Source organism: Rutilus rutilus (genome assembly GCF_951802725.1).
Source record: "Rutilus rutilus genome assembly, chromosome: 7".
Taxonomy (NCBI): Eukaryota; Metazoa; Chordata; class Actinopteri; order Cypriniformes; family Leuciscidae; genus Rutilus; species Rutilus rutilus.
Genome location: NC_140221.1, coordinates 35,475,323 through 35,492,475, shown reverse-complemented (window position 1 = coordinate 35,492,475; position 17,153 = coordinate 35,475,323). Strand labels below are relative to the sequence as shown.

The 17,153-nt window shown below is 36.8% G+C and overlaps 1 protein-coding gene across 1 annotated transcript in view; it reads right to left on the bottom strand.

The window, feature by feature from the left end:
- The window catches only part of LOC311294114 (connector enhancer of kinase suppressor of ras 2), a 44,183-nt gene that overhangs the window by 5,808 nt on the left and 21,222 nt on the right, over positions 1 to 17,153 (bottom strand). The window contains exons 3-16 of the mRNA XM_084414790.1: positions 16,155 to 16,357; positions 15,737 to 15,824; positions 15,555 to 15,596; positions 14,765 to 14,884; positions 14,308 to 14,367; positions 11,720 to 11,788; positions 9,853 to 9,999; positions 7,391 to 7,521; positions 7,110 to 7,270; positions 5,951 to 6,031; positions 4,164 to 4,402; positions 3,600 to 3,634; positions 1,432 to 1,480; positions 23 to 71 (exon numbers count right to left, since the gene is read on the bottom strand). Coding sequence (XP_084270916.1) covers positions 23 to 71; positions 1,432 to 1,480; positions 3,600 to 3,634; positions 4,164 to 4,402; positions 5,951 to 6,031; positions 7,110 to 7,270; positions 7,391 to 7,521; positions 9,853 to 9,999; positions 11,720 to 11,788; positions 14,308 to 14,367; positions 14,765 to 14,884; positions 15,555 to 15,596; positions 15,737 to 15,824; positions 16,155 to 16,357 — 1,474 coding nt within the window. The remainder of the gene's footprint in view (positions 1 to 22; positions 72 to 1,431; positions 1,481 to 3,599; positions 3,635 to 4,163; positions 4,403 to 5,950; positions 6,032 to 7,109; positions 7,271 to 7,390; positions 7,522 to 9,852; positions 10,000 to 11,719; positions 11,789 to 14,307; positions 14,368 to 14,764; positions 14,885 to 15,554; positions 15,597 to 15,736; positions 15,825 to 16,154; positions 16,358 to 17,153) is intronic.

Below are 17,153 nucleotides of genomic sequence, written 5' to 3'. Positions count from 1 at the left end.
ACCCAAGATCTCATCATCATACCTTTGCTTTTCTTCTTGGGCTTGGTCCTCAGAGAGGCGTAATGTACAGACTAGAGAGAGGAGAGAAAGGACACATGAGAAATATAGGACTTGTTTCATAGATTACTCGTTTCAGAAGGCTCATATTTGCACCATTCTCAGTTGTGAGGATTTCTATAAAAATCATTTTCAATAAACAATTAACCTTGCACACCTGTGGCTAATTGTTAGAGGCAAAGGCTATAGCCAAAACTCAATATAGAAACAAAAAAATCCCGCACACTATCCCAACTTTTTTAAAGAATCACAATTTTTAGCAACGTTTCAGTCCCATCATGTGGCAAATGCCTGCCGAAGGTCATGGGACGAAACGTTGCTGAATAAAAGGTTGGGATAGTGTGCAGGATTTTTTTTTAAATAATGAAATGATTAATTATTAAATACTATAACAGATAGTTTCCTTCCTTCCCTATAGATTCCTTCTTTAGATCTAAATATTACAAATAAATTCATGTTTATTTTAGATTATAAAAAAATTTGTTAAATTCTACTGCAAAGTGTCCTGATTTAAATTTAGCATGATTTAATCTAATGTTAAAACAAAAACATTGCAATGTAATAATATAATCAATAATTAATACAATAATAATATAATGGAAAAAATATTGAAAAGTAAATATTTAGTTGTGCCTGTCTAATTGTGCAAAATGTAGGCTACCTTAAAGGAGAACTCCGGTCAATTTTAACATTGAGCTCATTTTTTTGTACATTGTCGAGTTCACGCGCATAGGTTTAGTACCTATGATCACGCGCGTGAACTCGACAATCGATTACTATGGCCTTCCACCGAAAACAGGATGTAAACAAAGGTATGAGCGCTGGCTGAATTAACTTCATTTTTATTAATATCTCTAACATCTACTGCAGTCAGATCCACCCGTGTTCACTCGGAAGGAATCACTCACATTTTCTGTGCACTTGTAATGACACTTAAAGGATGTTAAGAGGCTAAAAAGCAGGCTTACTACTTGCCCCATTGAAGTCAATAGGGTGCAAATTTTAAAAATAGAATAACTCGGTGTAGGCAACACCGATTTTTGTCGTTGTTCTCTGTATTGACAGCACTCCAAATGTACAAAAAAATGAGCTCAATGTTAAAATTGACCGGAGTTCTCCTTTAAGTTGAATGTCCAAACCTGAATAATATAATGACAAACCTGGTATTCATCAACTAATTTCTAACTGCCGCAACACTTTTTGTTGTCATACTGAAAATAAAGATTCTCCAATGAATAAATATCTTCTCCAGTGCATACAGTATCTCATCACCTTTTTTTACTGAAAATGTTAAAGTTGTATCTGTACCTCTTGTTCCCAACACTATGTATTCTCATTACCACGACTGATGCTGTAACTGTGCTTGTGGTTTACCTTCCTCATTGATGCCCCTGCTTGTCGGTCAAGTCCTGAACTGGCATATCTGCAGAGAGAGAGAAAGAGAAATAATATATAATAAAATAAAAAATAAAATAAATGTCTCACCTATTTAACTTAAATATAGACACAGGTAAATGGACAGGATGCTGGTTTTTGAGGTTGACTTCAAAACTGATTCTAACTGAAACTCCTGCTCATGCTCACGCACACCCTCAAACCAACAAACACATACACACCCTCAAACACACACACACACACACACAGTTATGTTTGTTTCACAATATAGTGAGGTCATTTCATAGGCATTACGGTGGTCCTTTTCAAGTCCAATTTTTTGACTTAACCTCTTAAACTGTTCCTTTTAACTTCAAAATTGGAAATATGCAAAAATGTTGACAAAAAAAAAAGATATTTAGAGGTAACTCAATCATGTGGAAGATTGCCTATGTTAAGCTGTGCGGCGTTATTGTGATATGCAAGTAATATTAAAAGTTGCTGCAAATGAACTACATTTTATTGAAATCAGAGCAACACTGACATGACAACAATGACAACAATCTCAAAAAGTTTTCAACAATCCCTCATTTCTGATGCTCAGCAGCCAGTGTTGACTTTTTGCAGTCTGGATAGATCCGTCGTTGACCTTGGATTTAGTTTCTACAATAAGTAAACTGAGATATGCATCTAAAATACATATTTAGGAATATATGGAGCATATGGAATATGTGGAGATTTTTGGGGGAATTTTACTAGCCAGGTACAATACCAATTCAAATGATCGTTTTTTACGAAAATCATCAAAATCTCAGAAAGTTTAAAGCTATTGAGCTACCAGTAATTATTATGTTACTGCCATACAAATTGGCATGCTGTATTTTCTTATATAAAGGAACAATTTGAAGGGTTAAGAGCATGACAATTGGAGACTTTAAAAATAAGGCCCACCCTAATAGGCATCCATGGCATGGGCAAAACCCTAAATTTAAATATAAATAAGATTTGGCCAATTTTAACTAGTGAGGTCCAGCTCACTAGTTGGTGTTCAACAGGTTTCACTTCATTAGTAAGGACATTTTTGGACCTCACAAGTATAGTGATACCTGTACACAAACACACACAGACAAACAATTGTAGATTAATTAAACACAAAATCTTAGCCACCCAGAAGACACTCTTTTATCTAATTCTCTGTATGCATCGTAACAGCAGAGAAACGGAGATCATTCCATCTTAAGACAGACTCGTTCCACAGAATGAGACTTCACAGACTCTTACAGCTTTCTCACAGGAAATAAAAACCTCCTTAAGACTGCAGTCAAGGAATTTCTGTTCCTCATTTTAAATAAACGGCAGTTCATTAAGCTCGAACAAAGCCGCGAGAAGCATCCTGATGTCCTGTACATCAACAAACAAAACTCTTGAAATGCTTATTCTGAACTTAAAGTGACCGGTTTCGAAGCCATTATCTATCATAAGATATCATGAGGAATCAAACTCTCCTTCATCTTTTGGGATAACATTTATTATAGTAAACTGATGTGGTCACTTTAAAAACTCAAAACGTGCTCCCCAGTCTAAAAAGAACATCTCCAGAAACATCTCGTTCTGACATTCTTGGATTTATGATGTAAGAAATTGCAAATGTTAACATAATCAGCTGCATTTACACATCAATGACAATAATGTTCTGAATCTTGACCAGTCCAGTCACAGTCTGGTAATAAGTAAGAAGCAGAATTGATACTGTTAATCTAAACACCAGAAGCAATAATAATAAAAAATAAAATATGGGGGAAATCCACCAAACTTGTGCTCTGTATAGCGCCTACACATCTGGCTGTGTGTAGCACCTGCTGCTCTGAAAATCTTTCTGAATGAGCTCAAATTGCCCAATTATTTTGTGAATCTTTCACAATATAATGCAGGCTATGCAAAGAGGCAACCTACAGCTTGTGTCAGAGCACTGTTTCTCATTTTACAAGTGAAGAGGGCGTTTACAAAACATTTTTAAGGACAAACCAGCAAAAAAAAAACATGCACAAAATATGAAAATGGTATAACTTTTTTGGCAAGTCAATTTCAGGGGATAAAGAATATAATACAAAATACATAAATAATACCAAAATGTATGCTAAATTAAGGAAGGTGTGAAGTTTACTCACCTATCAGCATCTGCTCGAAGTGTGTCTGCCGTTCTCTGGGGCAATGAACAGAATGACAAATAGAAAGAGAGACAGAGAGGAAGAGAGATTTGAATTTCCTGTTCTAGGTTATGAAAAAAAGGACTGTTTCAGAGACGTGTGAGTGTGTGTATGTACAGTCACATGACAATATAGATCAAATGTATGTTGCGAGATGAGGCAATTCTGAAATTTTCACTTATAATATATTAGGTATCTTTAATTACTACATACTTACCAAAAATTATAAGGCATAATGTACTTATTGTGTTTTGCTGCTATTGTCGTGGGTTACGGGGAGGGGTTATAGGGACAGGTTTCGTGGTTTGGTTAGGTTTAAAGCTGGGTTAAGGTGTAAGGGAAAGGTCAATAGTATAATTACAGATGTAACTACATCAGTTATTTACAGCTGTAATTACTTGCAGCTATTATTTAAATATAAGTACATGCATGTACACAAATAAGTGCATTGTATCAAGTGATATAGTTAAACATCAGTACACAACAGTTAAAGACAGCTCTGATCAGAGTCGACATTTCACTTACATGGTAGTGTGGCATCGTGTTTGAGTCGGGCACGGGAAAGGGCAGCCCCTCGGGGGGGCCTGTGTCCAGACGCACAGGTGGGGCAAGCATAGAGGGACTGATGGGGAAACTGGGACTGCTGGGATTCCGGCTCTTCTTCCTGGATCTCCTGCTTGTGTCCCGCTGGGAAAACTCTGCCTCTTCCTGAATTAACACAATCCTGTCATCACTGAGGAACCGCAAGAGAGAGGAATCAGAATCTGATGGAGAAAGACAGAAAGCAAGCAGGGAGTCACACACTGAGAGAAAAACAGCGTAAGGACTTATAATGGGAGCGTGTAGCAGAAACGTATTGCAAAAGTTTTCATAACTCTAGCTGCCACAGCATGAAGCAACTCTGATACCTTCCTGTGTGTGTGTGTGTGTGTGTGTGTGTGTGTGTGTGTGTGTGTGTGCGCCTAATGGAGGTTTTCTTTCTATTTATATCTGTGCAAGTGGTGCCTACGTATTCTCTGTTCTATTTTAGAAGTTGTGTTTCCACAAAAAAAAAAAAAAAAAAAGAAGTAATGAATGAGTTTACATGTTTACAGTTAAGTTGTCACCTCTCACAACCCCCCCAAAAAGAAAGTTGGTTACTGTCAATATCACACATAAAGGTTAAATCTCTTACTTCTCACACATTAAGAACTGTTAGTAAAGAAGGAACATAGCAGCTGAAATGAGATTTCATCTGCTTTAGTTACTAATTAAAGATAACAACTTGGTTAAAGTGTTTATAATAATATATACTAAATTAATATTTAACATTTTTAGCAGTTAACTTTCTTTTTATTATTAAGTGAAGGTGATAATCTACATTAATGGACTGTTTCAAGAAAGTTTCAAAAAGCCTAAAAATGTAAATCTGGATTACAATACAAAAAAATACCACACACACACACAAAATACTTTTCTCATTAAAATATATTCAGGGGGGAAAAAGTTGTAAGTCCTACGCTGTACTGATCAAGGCAAAGGAAATGGTTGTCTGCCATTCCTCCAGCTTTCTGAAGATTAGGTGGCTTCTTCAAAGAAATCTTTGCTTACCTCAGCTTTCACAAACAAGCCTATGTAACGGTATTTCCTGCTTCTGGTTGCAAAGTTCACTAGAAAAAAATCGCTGCCTTACAGGTCTGTGTTCTCAGTTCCGATGCTCTAAAATGTCAGTTCTATAGTTGTGTGACATTTACGTTCTTTGCAGACGTGTTGTTAGTCAAAGCAACTTGCACAAATCACACACTAATGGTAAATACCAGGATATGCAACTGAGAATGACACTTAGATTTGAGTTATCAAGAAGTTTCTAACTAGAAGCTCCTCGTTAACTAGAAATATAAACATACATTAACATACACACATCTTTGGCGTAACATAATTAGATGAGATCATATAGTCACAGATCTCTGAATATAATGGACACTTTAAAAATGGAGAAATATGAGTGGGCCACTGGTTTATCTTACACCTCTCTTTCCTACTGATACCGTAAGGATCAGAGATGGAGTATTTATGTTAGCCTCACATTACAGACACTGAGCTCTGAACTAAAATCCTCAACATCTGTCTGTTTTTAAAAAGACTGAACTATTAATGCCATTTTTGAGTGAACCACTTTCAAATTCCTTGCCAGATAGACAAAATCGCGGTTGTGCTCAAGTAAAAAGTGAGTCGAAGTGACAAATAAATGTTTTAAAGTTTTAAATGACTTGGCGCCAGTAGAGTGAACAAAAAGTAATGTAGTAAAGTATGCAAACAAGTAAAATCAGCACCTCTGCTTCCTCTTTTGTAAACTCCAGATTCTTGAGGCTCTGCCAGCCATTCAGTTCCCATGGTAACCTGTCGGAGGTCACCTACAGGCAGAGACATACAACATTTGAGTGTGTCTGTGTGTATGTTCTGGTGCGTTTCAGAGCATCTATCATCTCCTCTGTTAGTGTGTATTAGTGCACACAGTAGCGCAGCTGCAACATACTAAATGGCTGAGATTTGCAGTTTAAAGCCGGAGGTCCATGGTGGCTTAATCTCCATAATGCACTCTGCGTTTATGTCCAGCTTAAAAAATAGCCATCCAGGCATGATGTAAGACTTACATTGTGTAACATCGCACAAGCATACCACAATTTAAAAATGCATGGTTGGAAACTGTGCGGTTGGAGTGTTTCATTTATTATTTAAAAAAGAGAATGCAGTATACTATAGTGTATAGAAACCGCATGTAGCCTAATATTATGTTGTTTTGAATCAAGAGTACTGTACAGTACTTATATGAATTAGGATGGCAACAACTAATTGAGAAAATCGATAATAATAATTACTCTCAAATCACTTAAATCCAAACTGTAATACAGCAATCAAAATCATCCTGTCCAGACACAATGCTTTTTTTTAAATAAAATTTGCATAAATGGATTTCAGTAAAACAAATACTACCATGATATGTAACTATATATTTTTAAAATGTATAATATCATATTTTATTATATAAAATTTAAATTATCAGTAGAGATATCTGAAATGACTGAATTGGAATTATTGAAAATAATGGTACAATGCAAAAAATAAATATTCATGCTCTGAAAATAGGTCTTGTTTTCTTTATAAAATGACATAAAAATCCTGCCCATTGATTTATTGTTATCAGTGGGCAGTGCATGTTCTTCTACTAATTAGTACAGATAAATCATTTAAATCCAATCATTTTGATCTATACATGTGGAGCTGGGGAAGATGGAGGGTTTCTGCCATAGCTGATGCTGAACACGTTTATAAAGGTCGAGCAGCGAGCTCATTGGCTACTGATACAGCAGGAACCAATCAGCCTGCGCCATCTAGAGTTTCATAACAGAACTTTATTTGAATTTTCATTTATGTATTTGCATATTTGTATTATCCAAGTATTAGTTGCAGCCCTAATGTGTATGCTCTTACTGTGAGTTGGGGTCCGGTCTCTGCGTCGCAGTCCGGTATTTCTCCCAGAATCCTCTTCCAGGAGGGGGAAGTACTGCCCCCCCAGTACCTCCTGTTCAACGTAATACCCTGGAGAATCGGAGCCAAACACACCAAACCCACCCCGATCCAGATCCTCCTCTCTAAGAGAATGAGAACAGGAGCAAAAAAGAAGGAAAACAAAAGGAAAAGAGAGAGAAATTCAACCAACATGCTAAAAGAGACTAACGGTTTTGGTTTGCATATATTTCATATGTAAATACCTGTGTCCGTAGACAGGGGAAAGAATAAAAACATCATGTCCCCCAGGTGTGTCCACTCCAGGTGAAAGTCCAACTGACCCAAGCGTGCTGGGTGGTGTAGGAGAACCACTGCACGGACTGGTGGACAGCGGCTGTCAATCAAAAGCATGCACAAAACAGCATGACTATAAAGCTAACGGCACTTTGTTGTTATTATATTAAAGGGGCTATGTGTAGATTGTAGAATTCAGAAACCCTTATTAGCGACACCAGTGGCCGTTAAGTGAACTGCGGCCAGCAACTTATTGCTCGTGCTCTCACTCGTGCACACGTATGACTGATTCAATGACCTGATATACTCACGCAAAGTTGTTTTTCATCCTTCGCTTACAAGTAAAAAGAAGTTGGAAATACCTTTGCAACTATATACCGTTAACGAACATCCCAACGCCGTCCATGCTATTGAGAGCGACGTTCAGATGAATATGTAAATATGTGCTACGCGCTTTCCTCTTAAAGGGATACTCCACTTTTTTCGGAAATAAGCTCATTTTACAACTCCCCCAGAGTTAAACAGTTGAGTTTTACCGTTTTAGAATCCATTCAGCCGAACTCCGGGTCTGACGGTACCACTTTTAGCATAGCTTAGCACAGATCATTGATTCTGATGAGTCCAGTAGCATTTCTTTCAAAATGACCAAAGAGTTTCAATATTTTTCCTATTTAAAACTTGACTCTTCTGTAGTTAAACCGTGTACTAAGATCGACGGAAAATGAAAAGTTGCGATTTTCTAAGCCTATATGGCTAGGAACTACTCTCATTCCAGCGTAATAATCAAGGAACTGTGCGGCTGTACCATGGGTGCAGCAGGCGTAATGATATGACGCAGCGCCTGAAAATAGTCCCCAGCTCGGTAACTTCTTCCAACGTGACCGGGACTAAGTTTGTCTAACCTATTAGACCTATTTTCAGGCGCTGCGTCATATCATTACGCCTGCTGCACTCATGGTACAGCCGCACAGTTCCTTGATTATTACGCCGGAATGAGAGTAGTTCCTAGTCATATAGGCTTAGAAAATCGCAACTTTTCATTTTCCGTCGATCTTAGTACACGGTTTAACTACAGAAGAGTCGAGTTTTAAATAGGAAAAATATTGAAACTCTTTGGTCATTTTGAAAGAAATGCTACTGGACTCATCAGAATCAATGATCTGTGCTAAGCTATGCTAAAAGTGGTACCGTCAGACACGGAGTTCGGCTGAATGGATTCTAAAACGGTAAAACTCAACTGTTTAACTCTGGGGGAGATGTAAAATTAGCATATTTCCGAAAAAAGTGGAGTATCCCTTTAACATAAACACAACAAAAATGTCAGCGGTGAGAAGGCAGCAGTTAAGAAAGCATCCATTCATGATGTGGATATTTTTTTCACCGACAGATGAGGTCATTAAATATTAGTTTGATTATAAAGTATATTTGAGACTATAAACTACATAGATCTCGTTTTTTAAGTTCTGTTACAAGCTAATAAAAAACTATTAATCCATGAACATTCTTACATATAGCCCCTTTAATGTGAAGGAAAATAATTACAATAAAATCAGCTATTAAAAAAACATAATATCAGACTGATCTTATATTTCTCATGATGGATTATGAAGGTTATTCAGGCAGAAATATATTTTCAAACATGAATCATATTATACTTGTACAGTATGTTAGTCTTTTGCAGTTTTTTTCACTAGAGGGCAGGACAGTGATCGGTCACACACACGTCTAAAGACCTTTGACTAACAGAGGACCAAGAGTGTGTTTCAAAACGAAGATAGTGTTGCCCTTAGCAACCAAGAGCGCTGCATCAGTCAGTTAGCAATGAGGAAAAGCATAGCAACAAGCACCAGAAAGCAACCCGGCAACAAGAGGCGGGAGAGACATACATAAAAACACTGTCCATCAGTTTATCCCTATCATTTATCAATGGGCATTGTTTTATTGCATGTAAACATTTAAGTGCAAATATGCCCTTCTACTCTTTAGTCATTTTATCAGGTTATTCATAGTGCTGTTTTCATGCAGTAATTCACAAGTGTAAAATTGTTTATTTAATCATCCAGAGAGGATTGAAAATCCTGTTCTACCACAATTTGATCAGTGGTTATGTCAATTATCATTATGTCCTTCAAATCGCCGATGTGAATTCATTCATGAGTGAACGTCCACTCCGCTCTACTGTGTCGTGACTGTGAGGAGAGGACACATGTGCAAGCTGTTAACTGCATCTGTCTGATACTTGTATCCAGAGCAACCACAGAACTCTGGCTGCCATGGCAACAAGCCGTACGGAACTCATTCAGTGCTCTGAGATGCTCTTTATACATACACACACACACACACACACACACACACACTCGTATGCACTACATATTAAATGGATAAACTTGAACAAACACATTGAGCTGTCCTGACAAACACACACACACACCTGCAGGGCAAGTGGTTTCCAGCGGGCGTTCTTCAGGAGTGCAGGGGTGGAGCCCAGAGTGTTCTGTGGCCTCTTCTTCAGCGTGAGGATGACTCCACTTGGATCCTCACGAAGACAGTTGACCAAATTCTTCAACTGCCAGCCAACCTTAAAGATATAGATGATTTAAACCCAAAATGACGACATTTTTGTATTTCTTTTCAAATTCTCATATATATATATGTGTATATTGTTGTCATGATAGAAATATATATATATATATGGATATGACAATGTTAATGTATTTGGTCTTGGCGGAATAGATCTGCTACACTGCTGCTGTTGATTATTGCTGTTGTTGTAGATTATTGGTGCTGCTGCAGAGCAAGTACAGGGACTTGCTGCTGCCAATACATACGTTGATACGCTGCTGTGAGTATGTAAGACATATTGCTGCTGCGCTGCACAAATAGCATATCAATTACCCATAGCCGATCTATACAGGTGGAGCTGGGGAAGTTGGGGGGTTTTAGACGAACTCTGAAAGCACGCTGCAAACTGCTATAGTGAATGGTAACAAGCCATTTAAATGTTGAGCAGCAAACTCATTGGCTGCAGATGCGACATGAACCAATCAGCTTGTGCCAAGTAGTTAACGCTGTAAATATCATCAGCTTGCGTTAAAAAGACCCAAAATGACAAAGTTTTCATGACAAAACTAGGCATACATATATGAATGAGAATTTGATGTATATATATATATATATATATATATATACACAAACTATAATATAACATTTTGTAATATAAAACTGAAATTTAAATTAAAGAGAATTGGTGGCTGGGAACGTGCTTAGTTTTGAATTTTGAGAATGTGCATTAATTTTGAAAAAACAATGTTACAGTGCAAAAAAAAGTTCTAAAGTAAGAAATATTTTCTTTAGAAATATATAATTGGTAAAACTTTACAATAATGTTTCATTTATTAAAATTAGTTAACCACCATTAACTAACATTGAGCAACATATTTTTTACAGTATTTATTAACCTTTGTTAAAGGAGAACTCCGGTCAATTTTAACATTGAGCTCATTTTTTGATGAGTCGATTGTCGAGTTCACGCGCGTGATCATAGGTACTAAACCTATGCGCGTGAACTCGACAATCGATTACTGTGGACTTCGACCGAAAACAGGATGTAAATACAGGTATGTGCGCTGGCTGAATAGACATCATTTTTATTCATATCTTTCACATCTACTGCAGTCAGATTCACCCGCGTTCACTCCGAAGGAATCACTCACATGACCTGTGCACTTGTAATGACACATCAAGGATGTTAAGAGGCTAAAAGCAGGTTTAAAACTTGCCCCATTGAAGTCAACAGGGTGCAAATTTTAAAAAGAGGATAACACGTTGTAGGCAACACCGATTTTTGTCGTTGTTCTCTGTACTGACAGCACTCCAAATGTACAAAAAAATGAGCTCAATGTTAAAATTGACCGGAGTTCTCCTTTAATGTTAGATAATAAAAATGTTGATGTTCATAGTTCATAGTGCATTAACTAATGTTAACCGATACAGCATTTGATCTTAAAAATGTATTAGTAAATGTTGAGATTACCATTAACTAAGAATAATAAATGCTGTAAAAGTATTGTTCATTGTTAGTTCATGTTAACTAATGTTAACAAATGAAACCTTATTGCTAAGTTTTCCCATTTCTTACAAAGAAATTTTGCAGACAGGTTCTTGACAGGCTTCATGAGATCCACCTGAAAACCCTTGAGCATCAACTGCCAATCAATATCTGCACAAACAATATAATATCTGCACATTTATGCACTAAGATGCAAGCACAGATGACTGACCCATGCAAAGATACACACCACTGTTTGGTGATTGACCTGAATGACCTCATCACCGGCATGGATCTTCTTACACTGATCTGCGGGAGACTGCAGGAGAGAGATAGTGAGATTAATAACCCCTGCTCATTATAGAGATAAATCTGACACCAATTATTTACCAAGGCATTTCGGTGTTGTATTATAGTATCATACATGCCTGAATGTTGACCTTTCCTATGAAGAACGTTTGACGTCTTTTCATCAAAGTCTCACTCATCTGGGCTGCGTAAGCCTAAGTAGATCGTGGAGAGCACTGGTTTCTAACTTTCTACAATCTACTTAGGCTTACAATGCTTTTGCGAAACACAGCTCTGCTCATTTCCTCTCTCCACACACTTAGGCATAAACAGCTAAAACATTTATTTTAAAGAATATTTTCATAATCGGTTCAAACATAGTAAGCAGTCATTTCGATGATGCTTCAATGCTTAGTGACTTACAGTCCATCTGGAGCAACCTCAGATTAAATGCCTTTCTTAAGGGTACAACGGTTGGCATTTTCAAACCTTTTGAGGTTTGAACTTACAATTTTTCCAAATCTTTAACTACTAAACCATGCCACACCAGTCCAGAATGTTATTCAGAAGATTTTGCATTTGCTCTGATATGTTGTTCTACAGACTGAATAGACTGAAAAAATCATTAAAAACTGTAAAATCCATTTAGCTGAACAGTAGGCTAAATGTGCATTAAGAGTTAGAAATCAATGAATTCTGTTCTTCCAGCAACTAAAAAAAGGCATGTTTGAGTTCAACCCAATTGAACATCTACATAAATGATTTAACAACAGCACTGGAACAATCCACCATTTCAAGCCTCACTCTAGCCAGCTCTGAAATCAAGTGCCTGCTCAATGCGGATGACCTGGTTCTGCTGTCCCCACAGAAGAGCTGCAGCACAGCATGTGCTTTATAGAGCAATACTGTCTGAAATGTGCACTGACAATATGAAGAAAACCAGACCCGTTTTTTTTCCTCCGGAATAAGAAGTCCTATCACATAGCATCATCAATAATGATCTTAGATTTGCCATAAACACTTATACGCTCTCAGACAAAAAGGTACAAAAGCTGTCACTGAGGTGGTACCCTTTCAAAAGCTATACCTAAAGAGTGCTAAGTACTTCAAAGGTACCAAAAGTGTACATATTAGTACTTGTAAATGGTAACATCCCAGTGACAGCTTTTTTACCAATTTATCTGAGAATGTAGAAGTTTTAATCTAGCAGTAGAAGAACTCAGAAGATGCTTTAAATCATACAATTATGACAAACCAGTCTGGATAAAATTATTTTAGTTATTTATAACATCACATCTCATGCTGATGTGCAATACATCAACTATAAATATCAAACACTGGCATAAATTAAAACCTTATATGGAAACAAGCAGAGGTGGTTCAAAGAGTGCTATCGTACCTTTTAAAGGTGCTTTAACACATTTCAGATGGTTTGCCACCATCTGCTTAACCACATAATTAGACTGCGTTATCCCCAACACATAAAGGTATTAAACATTCCATGATTGGCTAAAAAAGTGAAAAAATATGATTTTTTTGCTGTTTTTAGAGCCTAAGGCTGTCACAGACTCAGGTGTGATTTCTCAGGACACTTATTTCAGTATTTTTTTTATTTTTATAATAAGACCCATTATGGTCTTTAGATGGCATTTAGATGTATTTACACAGACTGTTCAATGCGGCTCAGAGATGGCATACATGCATGTACACAGCAATTACAAATACATAATAAACTACGCAATTTCAAGAAGGTCCTTTCACCATCGATGCTCTGGCCCTAAATAATACTTTGAAATTGATGTTAAAAAAAAAAAAATTTGAATACTAAAATAGGAACTTATTTAAAAAAAATGAAATCCATCCATCCATTTTCAAAATAACTTGTCCTACAGTATGTAGGGTCATGGATGCTCAGGCCATGGATCTCGGGCAAAAGGAGGGGAACACCCTGAACCATAACAGGGTTATTCCTGTTCCCTTAGACATTCCTAAGTCCATCACAGGGCTTAAGAAAATAAAGTAATATTTTTAAATATGAAACTAAAACCTTTAGAAGGTGCAAGAAAGTCCCTGTCTTAATGAGTGAGTCATTGAATCATTTACTGAAATATTTTCATTCATTTAGAAATGAAGCAACTGCCTGTCTTTATGAATGGGTCATTAAATCATTCACTCAAATGACTCATTAAAAAAAGCAGATTCATTCAATAACAAAACACTGCTGTGTGTTGCTTAGAGATGGCTATTTTTGGCTATTGTATTCACTATTTTTAGTGAATATGTGGACTCTCAAAGCATGTTTAGTTTGTTTTTGCAAAGTGAGAAACACTTAATAATGTCAGCTCGCACATTGTTAAAACAACAATTACGGTATCATCATAGACAATACGTATCACACACCCCTAAATGGCATGCCTATATTCTTAAATAACAGTGGGAAGCGGTTTATAATCTTAGGATTTGGGTTTGTACAATTTATGTGAAAAAGCTCCGAAAAAGTATCTGAAAAAGTATAAGACAGGTAAAGAATAAATACAGCTCTGAACTCACATTCTCTGTAGTTCCAGTGATCACATGAAGACCATCATATGTGGACTTGATGTACATGCCCTAAAAACAGGAAAGAGAGTGTTGTGAGATTTATACAGATTTTTCAAACTGTCTTAAAGTGTGTAATTTCTGTCACTGAATGGAATTGCAAAAACAATGATTGTTTTTAAACAGGTTTCCCTATCTGCTATTGGTCACACAAACAAATAGTCCTGCCCCAAACTCACGCCATTGGTTGAGTCAATGTTGCTGTGTCGGGTATTTAAACAAGCAGAGCAATTTTTTATAACACCACAGAGCAACAGTGTTTTTCTTTTTAAAGAAATCAACCTGCAAATGGCTTTCTTATAGTTGTCTATGTGATGAGATAAAGTTCCTAAAATCCAACCAATTACATTTTATAAACTTTCTCATATTTCTGTAGAGTATGAAAGAGTTATTGCTGTTGTTTACTCACCAGGCCCTCGCTAGGCATAACGTTAGTCAGATGGACGACTTCGAGGTGAGCAGACTGTGACACCAACGAATCGGACGACAATGAAATAATGTGCTCACAGATACCTGATAGAGTCTTACACTGCAAAGAGAGATAAAGACAGAAAGACAATGAGAGACAAACAGACAGTGTTGTCAGTCTATGTTTGCGATTCCATTGTAAATCTCTCAGTCTAATTATAGCTGTTGAACTGGGAGGGAGCAGTAAATACTGGCAACCCTGCAGCAGTCCAAACCATTCACATGAAAGGCATTCAGCATCATGAAATATACCCATAATGTATAATGAATCTGCATTAATAAGTCACATGCTATATGTATATTTATTCATGTTATATTCCTTCTTTCATCTTTTTCTGTCTATTTCTATCCATCCCTCTCTCTCTCTCTTTCTCTCTGTTCTACAGGCAGTGATCCTGAAGGGAGAAAAATCTGCATTATTCAGGATATCCAACCTTAGGCAAAGCACACGCGCGCGCACACACACACACACACATTGACGTTTGCTTCAGAGCAGGCTAGATACATGTGACTTCCCAAACACGTTTTACTTGAAATATCTAAATATAAGGGCTGTGTGTGAGTGTATAATTCACATAAATGGTTTAACAATAATATTATTTACAGTACTGAGTCAAAATAATTGTCTGTGCTAATCGAAAGTATGCTCTTACTACAGTTAGTGGGGGTCCTCACAGGTATAGGTGTACAAGTTTGTGTGTGTAAAAGAGAAAGTGTTGAGAAATACTCACCACATGCAGAATCTTATTTTCAGTTTCATACACTGTGCAATCCTAAGAGGAGAAGAACATTTTTACATTTAAAATAATAATAAAGGGCTATGCTGTTTGTGTGTGTTGAATACCAAAACACTCACACACACACACAACACACACACACACACACACACACACACACACACACACACACACACCTGTTGTACTATAGTGGTTAGCTCTAGACAGAGCTGAACAATGTTGTTCTTCAGCACTGAGTACTCAGAAACACTGACAAATGGAGACCTGCAAACAAAGCAAACATACATAAAGAGACATTTTTAACATTTTAAACAGAGGTTGGGAACAAGACCTGGGCTGGACTCAAAACTTGGGTCTCTCATGAGCACCACACTACAATATGTCAGAGCACTTGTGCACTTGCCACTATAAAAAAATAGAATTTAATTAGTTTATTTGTTATTTTGGACAGCTTATCAAGGTTATTTGACTCCCTTTTAATACAGTTCTATCAGGTTTGATATCAATTTCATCCATTCATGATATCATATGACTTTCAGGTCTGTTCTATTCAGCCCAGGTGAGTTCATTCCCTGTTCCTGGAGGTTTGAGTACCTGTCCAGCCATGCCAGTAGATTTTTAGCAGCTCCGATGAGGTCAACGACTGAAGTCAGGAAATCGTTTGGAAGACGCCGTGAGACTCGTCCGTCATAATGGCCCCCACGGCGCCGCCCCGTGATGAAGTTCTGCAGATTCTTGGCGGATGCATTGAGTTTGTGTGACAAAGTCCTCAAATTCTCTGTCTCTAGACCATAGTTCTGCAACAGGAAAAAATATCATTGTTAAAGTAGTTACACTACTGTTTGTTCAAAAGATTTTTTTAAGAAATTAATATTTTAGCAAGGATGCATTAAATTGATCAAGTGACAGTAAATACTTTTGTAATGTTCAAAAGATTATATTTCAATTAAATGCTGTTCTTTTAAGCTTTCTATTCATCAAAGAATCCTGTAAAATATCTATTATGGTTTCCACAAAAATATGAAGTAACTGTTTTCAACATTGATAATAATAAAAATTTCTTGAGCACCAAATCAGCATAGTAGAATGATTTCTGAAGGATCATGTACAAAATCCCTTTCAAAGAAAGTCTGTTCACTCAGCGGTCATATTTGCAATGCCTCCGGGCAGCTATTTTGGGAATTCAAGATCAAGTCCTATCTATTTGAATGGGGGAATCCTTAAATCTAAAAAAAACTGCTTGCTGAACTAACAATTAAATAACATATTTCAAGTCCGCAACAAAATCTGATATGAACTGTCCCAAAAATGTTGTTTCTAATGCTCAAATATTGTTTGAGCATAAATGCTGCTTCTCCCATTTATAAGTAATATGAGTGAACCGTCTTTGTATATCTACAGTCTTTGATCACGTGACACTGAAGACTGGAGTAATGGCTGCTGAAAATTCAGCTTAGCATCACAGGAATAAATTACATTTAAAAATTTAAAATTGTAATAATTTCAAGTAAATATTTCTCAATGTTACTGTTTAGCTATACTATTTTGATCAAATAAATGCGGCCTTGATGAGCATAAACGACTTCTTTCAAA